Source organism: Anomaloglossus baeobatrachus, chromosome 4 (genome assembly GCF_048569485.1).
Source record: "Anomaloglossus baeobatrachus isolate aAnoBae1 chromosome 4, aAnoBae1.hap1, whole genome shotgun sequence".
Lineage (NCBI taxonomy): Eukaryota > Metazoa > Chordata > Amphibia > Anura > Aromobatidae > Anomaloglossus > Anomaloglossus baeobatrachus.
In genome coordinates, this window is record NC_134356.1 from 566367730 (window position 1) to 566380379 (window position 12650).

Genomic DNA, 12650 nt, shown 5'->3' on the forward strand with positions numbered 1-12650 from the left:
AGGGCGAGACCTCCCAAAAGCAGTTAGAGGATTGGTGCCAGAAACTACACGTGGGGACTGACTCTACACCCGACTACCAGAAACATGGGGTTTACAGGGTCGTGCAGGAATACGAGCAGGTCTTTAGTAAGAACCCACTAGACTTTGGTAGGATCAAAGGGGTGCAACATCACATACCCACAGGCAGTCATCCTCCCATTAAGGAAAGACATAGGCCTATTCCACCAGCCCATTACCAGCGCACAAAGGACATGCTGAAGGACATGAAGGAGGCAGGCGTCATAAGGGACAGTTGTAGCCCCTGGGCGGCTCCCCTGGTCCTGGTAAGAAAGAAGGATGGCACGATGAGGATGTGTGTGGATTACAGACGGATAAATCAGATAACACACAAGGATGCCTACCCTTTGCCAAGGATAGAGGAATCCCTCGCTGCCTTGAAAGCCTCTAACTACTTTTCTACCCTAGATCTTACTAGTGGCTACTGGCAAGTATCTGTAGCAGAAGAAGATCGGGAGAAGACGGCCTTCACCACCCCAATGGGCCTCTGTGAGTTCAACAGCATGCCATTTGGACTCTGCAATGCCCCCGGGACCTTCCAGAGGCTTATGGAATGCTGCCTAGGGCACCTCAACTTTGAAACCGTCCTGCTCTACCTGGATGATGTCATCGTGTACTCCAAGACCTACGAGGACCACCTGAAACACCTGGCTGAAGTCTTTGAAGCACTATCCCGATATGGAATGAAGCTGAAACCATCCAAGTGCCATTTACTGAAGCCAAAGGTCCAGTACCTAGGTCACGTGGTCAGTGCAGAAGGAGTAGCACCGGACCCAGAGAAGGTCACAGTCATCCAGGAATGGCCCACACCTACTACCGTCCGGGAGGTACGTCAGTTCCTTGGCTTGGTAGGCTACTACAGAAGGTTCATCAAGGGCTACACGAAAATGGCAGCGCCTTTGCAAGAGCTCCTGGTAGGCCACCCAAAGAAGAAAGGAAAGATCACCGGCCCGCCATTTCACTGGGGAGAAGCAGAAGAACACTCCTTCAGACAAATGAAAGGGGCCTTGACGGGTGAAGAGATCCTAGCCTATCCTGACTACGGTCTGCCATTCGTACTGTACACAGATGCCAGTAATGTGGGACTGGGAGCAGTGCTTTCACAGGTGCAGGGAGGCAAAGAGCGTGTGATTGCTTACGCCAGCAGGAAGCTCAGGCCTACCGAAAGAAACCCAGAGAATTATAGCTCATTCAAGCTAGAGTTCCTGGCCATGGTATGGGCTATCACAGAGCGGTTCAAGCACTACCTGGCAGCCACCAAATTCACTGTCTTCACGGACAACAACCCCCTGACCCACTTGGATACTGCTAAATTGGGTGCCATGGAGCAGCGTTGGGTAGCCCGACTGGCGAATTATGACTTTACTGTCAAGTATCGAGCTGGCCGCAAGAACGGCAACGCAGATGCTCTGTCCAGGATGCCTCACCTAGCAGACGAGGGGGAAGATGAAGATGATCTTGAAGAGATTGAGCTGCCAGCGTTCCATCGCCATGGAGCAAAACAGTGTCGGCAGTCGCGTGCCAACCGCCAAGAGGTGACCCTGAACCCACTACCTCACTACAACTGGAAGGAGACCCAGGAAAATGATCCAGCGGTAGGCTTGGTAAAGAAACTGATCAGCCAGCCTGGCGCCAGCCTTGACAAAGGAGCCCCACCTGAGGCACAGTACCTATGGAAGGAGAGGGGTCGATTATTCATCTATCAAGACAAACTTTACAGGAGCATCATTGACCCGAGGACGCATGAGAAGGTGTGGCAAGTGATTGTACCACAGAAGGACACGAGGATGGTGCTAGAAGCCTATCACAATGGTGCAGGCCATTTTGGTTGGAAGAAACTGGAGGCCCTACTTAAAGTAAGATTCTACTGGGTGGGCATGAGATCTGCCCTAGAGAAGTGGTGTCGAAACTGCGGGCCCTGCAATCTTAGAAGAAAAGACCAGCACAGCCAGAAAGCACCACTCCAGTCAATCCAAACTAAACGGCCCCTGGAGATCGTGGCCCTGGACCATGTAAAGTTGGCACCCAGCAGACAAGGCTACAACTACGCTCTCACTATGGTTGACCACTACTCCAGATTCCTGGTGGTAGTACCAGTCAAGGACTTGACCGGTCAAACTGCAGCCAAAGCTTTCCAAACACACTTCTGTCGACCACATGGCTATCCAGATCAAGTGCTCACTGACCAAGGACCAGCCTTTGAAGCTGAAGTGTTTAAGGAGTTTTGTAACCTATACGGCTGCCAGAAGATCCGTACTACGCCTTACCATCCCCAGACCAATGGCATGTGTGAGAAGATGAACCACATCATTCTCGACCTTCTGAAGACGCTCCCACTAGAAGAACGAAGTCAGTGGCCGGAAAAACTGCCCGATCTAGTGGACATGTATAACAACATCCCTGTGAGTTCCACGAACTGCACACCGGCATACCTGATGAGGGCCAGACCAGGGAGATTGCCAGTAGATCTGGAAATGGGAGTTGAGACCCCTGAAGACCATCTACAAGGTGCTGATTGGGATTCCAACCGCCAAGCCCAATACAAGAAAGTACAAGAGTGTGTGGAGCGAAGCCTGACTCAGCAGCGTGAGAAACAAGAAAAGGCCTATAATCGAAAAGCACCTGCTGTTCCTTTGATGCCAGGAGACATAGTTCTCAAAGGAAAGAGAAGGCGTCATAAACTTGACAATCATTGGGAAGAAGAACCCTACACCGTATTACCATCAACGCTTAGCAATGAAAAGACATGCCTTATCAGCAAAGATGGAGGAAAAACAACAGCTGTCGTTTCTAGAGATCGCTTAAAGAAATGTCCTGAACAACTAAGAATCCCTGAAGAAATTCCCAACCTTTTGCCAGTTCAAGGACCAAAAGAAAGGATCATCCATACTGCGCTTGGAGATTTTCCAGCAAGTTGGCCTCAATACAATGGAGCCGTTGTTATTCCAGTCATTACATTCACTCAATCTAGAGAAGTAAGAGACCCAGAAGAGCCTGTTCAGAACCTAGAAGTGCCAAATGTAGCTGAAGCAGAAAACCACGCATTGGTATCAATACCCAGTACACCCATTATTCACATTGAGACACATACATCGGGTGGGAGGACACAACCTCAGACAGATGACAGCATAGTACTGCGTAGATCAACCCGCAGCAACTTTGGTCAGCTCCCATTACGCTATAGACAAAGTACAGTTTAGTTGAAAGTGACGGTATGAAGTGTAATGTTTAACCTGTTATAGTTAAGTAACGTTTAAGCGAAATGTGCCCACAAGGACTATTGTGAGACCTCCTTAAAATGTTAGACCACTGGTTATGAACTGGCTTTAACCACAAACTTTTGCATTGTACAAAGTTGCCTTCTTGGTATCAACCACAGAGTCTGCCTGTTGAGGGGCATGGCTCTGCACCAACAAGGGGGCACGCCTGTTTATGGGGCCTGCCCTCCAACACTCGGAAGCGGGTACGCCTGTTTATGGGGCCTACCTTACACCACTCTCCTCAGGAGAGGAAGATTGGAGGAAAGGTCTGGGGAATGTGATGGCCCAGACCTGGTCACCAAAAGGACCGGCGACCTACCTCCTGGAGGTTTTTGGGTGGGGTTCGGACATGTGGGTGGTTGGTGGTGGAATGGTACCTGGCATGTTTAAATGTAAATAATTGCCCCTGTGTGGGAAAAGTTTGTAATTACCTTTTTTCTTTCTCTTGTCTTTGCAGCCCGAGGACGTGCTGATGATAACTAAGGGGGAATGTGGCGCCCCTGACCTGGTCAGGCACCACAGAGTATTGCACCCATGCGGGAGCAATGCTTCCAGGTAATCTCCAAAGGCCAGGATGAGGTGCACACACAAACATATAGTGACCAGGCCTCCCACATTACCAGAGGGGACCCTTGGGTAGCCAGAAGGAGTTAACTTTCAAATCCCAGCTGGGGGTGTGTTCAGGGGCTGGTTGCTAGGAAGCAGGGCAGAGAGAGAGAGAGGAAGAGGGGAGTCGAGTGGAAGAAGTTGAAGTGTATGGAAGGGAGCAGAGAAGCTCTCGTGCAGACAGGTCCTGAGGAGTGCTGTAGCTGAAAGCGGAGGAGAACGGAGTACTGTGGGTCGGCCTGAAGAGCATCCAGAGAAAGAGGGGTGGCTGAGTACGGAGATCCCGGTATCCGAGCACCCAAGGGGAACTAGATCCCCAGTACAGGCAGCAAACCAGTCAGAGCTGCTCAATCTACAGGTGGGGATACTCCATGCCCTCACCACTACTACGCAGCGCTCGGGCCAAGCAGCAATCAGCAGGCCCATAAGGGGACAGGGCCAGAAGCCATCCCACCAAGGCCACGCTGCCGGCAGACGAGCCAGAGAGAGGGGAGCAGGGTGGTAACAGCTTCCCTGGAGGGGTCCTACCACGCTTCAAGCAAAGGACCCTCCCAAAACAGAAGGGGTGCAAGGAAGGCGAGTGGACAGCTACCCTCAGAACGGCCTCCTGGAATTCCTGGTTCCACCTGGTTATCACAGTGTCGCCCGGGCATCTCACCGTGACCTCCCAACAGTGAGTAAACACATTGAAAGACTTTTAGACTGTGTTTGAGTTATTCTGCGACTTGTGGTACTACAAACCCACACCGGGCCCTGGGGCTTGCCTCACTCTCAGGAGGCTACTACATCCGACTGCACCCACCATCAGCCCCAGGCGTCCCCTAACCTGCAGTGGCGGTCCCCACTGACCGCAATACTGAGAGTGGCGTCACGATCAAAACCGAAGATTCCCTACCTGTGACCAGCACCAGCTACGTGGAGTCCCTGAAGGTATGCACCGATACAACACCTGTGGGGCTTCACAAAACGAGTTCAGGTTTGGACTTCGGATGGATTATGTATGAAAACCACTCGAGCGAGCATCACTGTGCTTGGGTACGCTCGGTGCTCAGTCCAGTGCGAGCCTGTCGCAGAGTTTTAACGGCGCATGATGGGATTAACAACAGCGTGATTGGATGTAGTGTGCACCACACAAAATAATGGAAAAACCTCACCCCTAGAAGTGATCTGTTTATGTCTGACCCAAACTGCCCAATTAGTAACTACCATTGGGGTTCAGGTCAAGTCCGGGTCCCACAGCAACCTTTATCTAAAGTCCGTCTAAACCCACCGAAACGAAATTCCACGGGTCTGCTCATCTCTATTTCTAATATAGCCATGTCTCTTACCTCATGTGCAGGGCATTGCGGCTTAGGTATCCATGGTTACGGTCATGAGAAACTAACAGTCACTATATGAGTTGTCGTAACCATGGTTACCTAAGCTGAAAATGCCCTGCACATGAGGTCAGAAACATGGCTATATCAGAAGAACTATACTACATTTTTAATTGGACGCATTTGCTAATATTATTATTATTACACCTACTACATACTGGGATGGGATCTTGGAGAAGGGAATACCCCTTTAAGTTCTTTTATACTGATTTATCAGGTTTATCCGGAAAAGAATAATTAATTTATACACCATGCTCAAAGCTTTTGTTCTTCAGCCTTCAAAATGGGGGTAGCTAAATGATGATGTACAGTGCGCCATTTACAATTATTGCCAAGCGCTGGATTTTTGTTACAAATAAATAGCTTAAATTAAGAAAGCTAATAATTAGAGAGGAATGCCAAATCCATGACATAGCTTGCTATACTAATATACTGTATACAGAATTTGACAGATCTGGGACCATCTGAAATACGTTTTTTTTCTCTCTGTTAGGCCCCCTTCACACGTCCGTGAAAAACACGCACGTGTGTTACGGGCCGTTTTTCGGGTCCGTGTCCCGCTTTTGTGTCCGTTTTTATGGTCCGTGTGACATCTGTGTGAATTGCGTATGCTAGCCGTGTGTGCGTGTGGAATGAACGTGTATGTGTACGTGGAATGTCCGTGTGGAATGTCCATGTGGAATGTCCGTGTGTGTGATGCACAATGTCGTTTATAAATGTCGGCTGACAGCAGATAGAGTTGCGCAATGAGAATGAACTCGGGTGAACTTCACCGACTTCATCCTCATACCGTGGCTCTGACTGTGTCAAGTACTGATTAGCGGTCACCTGTGAAGGATTCACCGGTGACCGCTAATCCTCCGAGTGACTGTAGTGAGCAGCCCTCTCTTATACTTACCGATCCCCGATCACCAGCGCGGCACTGCACGGCGTTCACACTGCTCCGGAGGCTTTTACTATTTTGAAAGTGCCGGCCGCTCATTAATCAATCTCGTATTCCCTGCTTTCCCGCCCACCGGCACCTATGATTGGTTGCAGTGAGACACGCCCCCATGCTGAGTGACAGGTGTCTCACTGCACCCAATCACAGCAGCCGGTGGGCGTGTCTATACTGTGCATTGAAATAAATAATTTAAAAAAACGGCGTGCGGTCCCCCCCAATTTTAATACCAGCCAGATAAAGCCATACGGCTGAAGGCTGGTATTCTCAGGATGGGGAGCTCCACGTAATGGGGAGCCCCCCAGCCTAACAATATCAGTCAGCAGCCGCCCAGAATGGCCGCATCCATTAGATGCGACTGTTCTTGGACTGTACCCGGCTCTTCCCGATTTGCCCTGGTGCGTTGGCAAATCAAGGTAATAAGGAGTTAATGGCAGCCCATAGCTGCCACTAAATCCTAGATTAATCATTGCAGGCGTCTCCCCGAGATACCTTCCATGATTAATCTGTAAGTTACAGTAAATAAACACACACACCAGAAAAAATCCTTTATTAGAAATAAAAAACACAAACACGTTCCCTGGTTCACCAATTTAATAAGCCCGAAAAAGCCCTCCATGTCCGGCGTAATCCAGGATTGTCCAGCGTCGCTTCCAGCTCTGCTGCATGAAGGTGACCGGAGCAGCAGAATACACTGCCGCTCCTGTCAGCTCCACGCAGCTACTGAAGACAGCCGCGCTATCAGCTGAGCTGTCACTAAGGTTACCCGCGGCCACCGCTGTATCCAGTGACAGCGAGTAACCTCAGTGACAGCTCAGCTGATCGCGCTACTCACCTCAGTTGCTGCGTGGAGCTGACAGGAGCGGCGGTGTAGTCTGCTGCTCCGGTCACCTCCATGCAGCAGAGCTGGAAGCGACGCTGGACCATCCTGGATTACGCCGGACATGGAGGGCCTTTTCGGGCTTATTAAATTGGTGATGAGGGAATGTGTTTGTGTTTTTTATTTCTAATAAAGGATTTTTTCTGGTGTGTTTGTTTATTTACTGTAACTTACAGATTAATCATGGAAGGTATCTCGGGGAGACGCCTGCAATGATTAATCTAGGATTTAGTGGCAGCTATGGGCTGCCACTAACTCCTTATTACCCCAATTTGCCAACGCATCAGGGCAAATCGGGAAGAGCCGGGTACAGTCCCAGAACAGTCGCATCTAATGGATGCAGCCATTCTGGGCGGCTGCTGACTGATATTGTTAGGCTGGGGGGCTCCCCATAATGTGGAGCTCCCCATCCTGAGAATACCAGCCTTCAGCCGTATGGCTTTATCTGGCTGGTATTAAAATTGGGGGGGACCGCACGCCGTTTTTTTAAATTATTTATTTATTTATTTCAATGCACAGCATAGACACGCCCACCGGCTGCTGTGATTGGGTGCAGTTAGACACCTGTCACTCAGCGTGGGGGCGTGTCTCACTGCAACCAATCATAGGCGCCGGTGGGCGGGGAAAGCAGGGAATACGAGATTGAATAATGAGCGGCCGGCTTTTTCAAAATAGTAAAAGCCACCATAGCAGTGTGAATGCCGTGCAGCGCCGCGCCGGTGATCGGGGACCAGTAAGTATGAGAGAGGGGGGAAAGTGACCGACAGACTGTGAGAGAGGGACAGAGAGGGACAGACAGACAGAAAGACCAACAGACAGACAGAGAGACCGACCGACGGACTGAGGGAGACCGACCGACATACACAGAAATAGAAAGAATGACCGACATCGCTAGAAAAAAAAACACCAAACGGACACGGACTATAGGTAGATGCATACGTGTTTACTAACGTGTGTGCACATACCCATAGACTTTCATTGTGTCCACGTGTGCGTGCTCTGTGCAGAAAACGGACATGCTTCCGTGCAAAACGGAAACACATACGGATCACGGACACGCACACACGGACATAATGAAATAACGCACGTGTGACCACAATCATAGATTAACATTGGTGCAAGTTTGTCCGTGTCTCCGGTATATACGGGAAACGGAACAAACACGCACATGTTTCACGGACGTGTGAAGGGGGCCTTAGACAGCATTAGATCATATAAGCCAATAAGTTCTAATTGGGACACAAAAGTCTCAATTCGAAGCTAGTAAATAGCAATATGATCAGTTATAACATCAGTTTTGATAGATATCTAAGTCACAAAAATGTATTTGGACCAAAAAATAAATAAGTGTGAACAAAGTCTTATAGCGATTGTCCCCTTTGATAGAAAACCTTTTCATCATATCCTCAGTTTGTTTTAAAATAGGAACTGAGCTTTACTTTTCATCCCCGATCCAGCGCTGTGTCTCCAGCACTGCCCCGGTCTCTGCTGTTTGGTTGCAGAGTTAAGGCTATGTTTGCACCCTATGGTCAGAAAAACTGCATCCAAACCACATGCACTTACTATGGGTTTTTTATGCGTGTTTGACAATGCGCTTTTGATGTAGGGTCCCCCCATATTATGCTAGCCAGCACAGGTAAAGCATACGGATACAGGTCCAACCATGTGCTTATTTTGGTTGTGTAGCAAAATAAGAGGAAACTCAAGCGGCAAAAAAGCGTTGTGCATTCCCCCAAAATTTTGATACAGAGCCAAGCTAAACCCCAACAGCTGGGGGCTGGCATTCTGAGGCTGGGGAGACTCATTCTTATTGGGCCACCCCAGCCTAAAAATATCAGCCTGCAGTCGTCCAGGATTACTGCATCCATTAGATGCGGGAATCACAGCTCTTTATCTGGCTTTTCCCGACTGCCCCGGTGCGGTGGCAATCAGGGTAATGAGGGGTTAATGGCAGCTAACATTACTTTGACAGTGCTGTAGACAATCACTGAGCCCAGTGGCCTTTCCAATGTAGACAGGAGACGTCAATCTCTGTTTTTGGCTGCAGCGCTGTCAACGTGACATCACTATTGCAGCCAAAAACAGAGAACAGTGGAGACACAGCAGTGGACATGGGGGAGTATAGATAGCTAAAGAGCAGTTTGGGCTTTGTTATAAAGAACTGAATATATGATAAAAAAAAGTTTTTGGAAAGGGAACACCTCTTTAGTCAGATCTCTCTTGCTATGTCACGGTTGTGCTGACTAGAATTTTCTACATCTGCAGCAGAAGTCACAATGAATGCTGCAGTTATTTACATCCTTACTTGTCTATTCCATCCTCACTTCAGGGCTAATACGTCAGATAAACGCTCATTTGACAAACAGATATCTCTACCCACCCCATACAAATGCACATTCAGCCCAGGTGAGCGTGCATGTATTCTGAATGAGGAAAGGAAAGTAAACAGCAGCTACTAGGAATCTCTGGTGACATCTTATCTCCTCTGCAAACAAAAGGATGAGGCATGTTGAAATCCAACTTCCCAATATGTTGTTAGAAAAGAGCCAAGAGGTCCCAGCGCACCTCAGATGCCGAAACCCTGTTATTAAAGCATCTTTTCTATAAAAGGCTATTCTCATTTAGACCTTTATGATATACATAGAATATATCATAAGTGTCTGATAGATATAGGTGCCACCTCTGGGTCTGACACCTATCTCCAGAACAATTGTGGTAATATGAGCAGGTCCCAGAGCTTGTACCTCCATCTGTTAGATATGTATGGCATATTCTGTGGATACCCCATAAATATCTTAGGTGGTTAGGTGGAAGATGATCTTGGAGGTAAAGTGACGTTATACCTTACACCTAATCCTGGTGCCTTTGCTTAGCATCAACCATTGGAAGTAATAGATTGGTGACAACAGTAGAAAAGACAGTGGCAACAGAAATGAAAAATATCAATTTAATATTAAGAGCCCCCCCTTAATCTTGCCACCCTAGGCACCAGCCATTAGGTGTCCTATGTCAAAATATATACAGTATATTAGGTAATCACATGGCCACCATTTCCCTTACAATAATGAGAATTTCTGCATCTACACCTTGTGAACAGGCTGTCACTGTTCACCTTGTGAAACTACAGGAAACCGTATGAAACCATGCATATTGTAAAGTGCCAATACATTAAATCTATATAATAACTTTTTCTAATATTACATTCTATTTCACAGTTTTCATCCTATGGCTAAATAACCCCATATAAAATACTTATTTTTTATACCTCCACTCTGGTTTTTTATATATATATATATATATATATATATATATATATATATATATATATATATATATATATATATATATATATATATATATATATACAGTGTATATGTACAGTATATATGTATATATGTATTTTATATATATATATATGTATATATATATATATATATATATATGTATGTACATATTCACACAGATACACTAAGTGTCATTAAGTACTGGGGTCTACAACATAAATTTAATGCAGTGGTCCCTTTTGCAGGTGTGCCAACGATAGGCTTTTGTGCTGTTGTAATACCAGGCATGTACACTAGGGACAGCAGAAAGGGTGGATCTGACATTTGTTCCTAAATCCAATGCACCTATGCATGTCTTAACCCTTTTCAATTAAAAATATATATTCAGATGCATCATTTATAGCTACTTTGGTTCCACATTTATCAAAGCTTTGTCCATCAAGTCATAACATTTGATTGATAATTTTACTATTTTGCAAGTTTTATCATTTTAACCATTTTTAATGAAATGTTACATTGATCCCATCATCATCCCGAGATATAAATACAACATGTACAATAGAGGTAACCTGATTGATTTTTTTCTTTTATTATTTACTTTACTATTGGACTTTTTTTTTGTAAATTACCTTGCAGTGTGTTCAAAAGGAATAATTGATGCTCAATTATCTCTAATTAATAGCCCTAATTATTATACCGTTTTAATAGAAGTGAATTCATAAACTCCATGATAATCCTAATTATATGGGATTATAGTACTCTTTGCTCCGGCACAATAGAAGCTCTGCATTTCTTAGCAGAATGGATTAAACACGCCTCACATGGTCCAGAATGGAGCAGGCGAGATGTACAATGTATGTACACATGTCATCATCAGGCGGGGAGCGCACATCCACACTGCGCCCAGATCCGTATCTGTACAAAGAGGAACCGTGCACATTTACAAGATCAATGGGAACAGACCCCAGGAGGCTCATTATCCAAAGCCAAAGATGCAAACAATATCTCATCAATGTTGGTGTTTTCCTGAAAAACAATTGTTAGCGTTATGGCACGGCGTGGGTTAATTCATTGTCGCTATCATTTTTTTGGGTGGGGGGTATGATGAGGCATGCCATGCTGCCCGCTGTGCATCCCTTTGCACATTATTTATTGCCATTTGGCACCATTCCCCGCTGCTGGGAGACTTGTTGACACAGCCATGTGCTCTAGTACTAGACAGCGTTACACACCCGGATGGTAGACAATGCTCTGCCCATCCACTAGCACTACAAAGAGATGTTATGATCAGGCTGTCATGGCAACAGGACACTAAGGACCTCCAAGTCTTTTTTAGGGAGGGGGGTCTTTCACTGCAAGATGCTGCAGAGCAATGTGGCATTGAGAGGTCCATGGCCACTCCGTATGGGGACAATACCTAGGGTAGATGTAGGTGTGTGAGACGGAACTCGTGAATGGAAAAGACAATGCTACCATAGTACCAGACGGGTAGACGGGGATAGTCTCAGCACATTAGGGGAGTTTACCCCCATGAAACTTTATCAGCCCAAAATATACAATTAGACATCAGTATATAACAAAGAACATAAATCTGAGGGCGATGTGTTGTGAGGGCGAGCATGCCTCCCTGGTCTAGAAGCCATGTAAGCTCTTGGGCTCAGGTGCCTAATATTGTTTGGCCACCATGTGACTTCAGGGTCCAGCTATGATTTAGACAACAAGTGAATGAAGCAATTCATTTACTTACCCAGGATGGATGTCATCAGTGCTAATGACAATCCAAAGCACCACACGCCGCCTCCACAAGCCATAGTGTCACTTTGTAGTGTTCCAAAAAAAATCTGCCAAAATGCTGCAAGCAAAAGCAGTCTGGAGAGTGCGGCGGCACACAGCAATCCAGCCAGACGGTAAGTCTCAGTCACTCGTCACTGGGACAATCCAGCCACATTTGCACCATTTTGCACATGCATTACAAAAAATTGTCAGCATCCCCCTTTGCTCCTATAGACCATCCGCATGAGTGTGTGAGTGTGTGTGTGCACTGAACCAGCAGCTCCCAGGTCCCCCCCCCCTTACCTCCTCCCTCTCACCACAGTTCTCTTGAGGCCCTTTCTGGGGAACAAAAGAGCCAGCTAGTGTTTTCAGCCAGTGGACTTTTTAAGCAAGTGATCCCCATGCGTTTGAACTTCAGGCGTGTGGATTTTAGGGGAGGTATCAAAGATCCCCCCCTTTTCTGCCCAAATTGTG

General features: G+C 46.9%; 1 protein-coding gene across 1 annotated transcript in view; it reads right to left on the bottom strand.

The window, feature by feature from the left end:
• Positions 1–12391, bottom strand: part of IGDCC3 (immunoglobulin superfamily DCC subclass member 3) — a 248679-nt gene extending 236288 nt beyond the window's left edge. The window contains exon 1 of the mRNA XM_075342856.1: positions 12151–12391. Within this exon, the coding sequence (XP_075198971.1) occupies positions 12151–12214 (64 nt within the window). The 5' untranslated portion in view covers positions 12215–12391. The remainder of the gene's footprint in view (positions 1–12150) is intronic.
• Between the last annotated feature and the right edge of the window lie 259 nt (positions 12392–12650).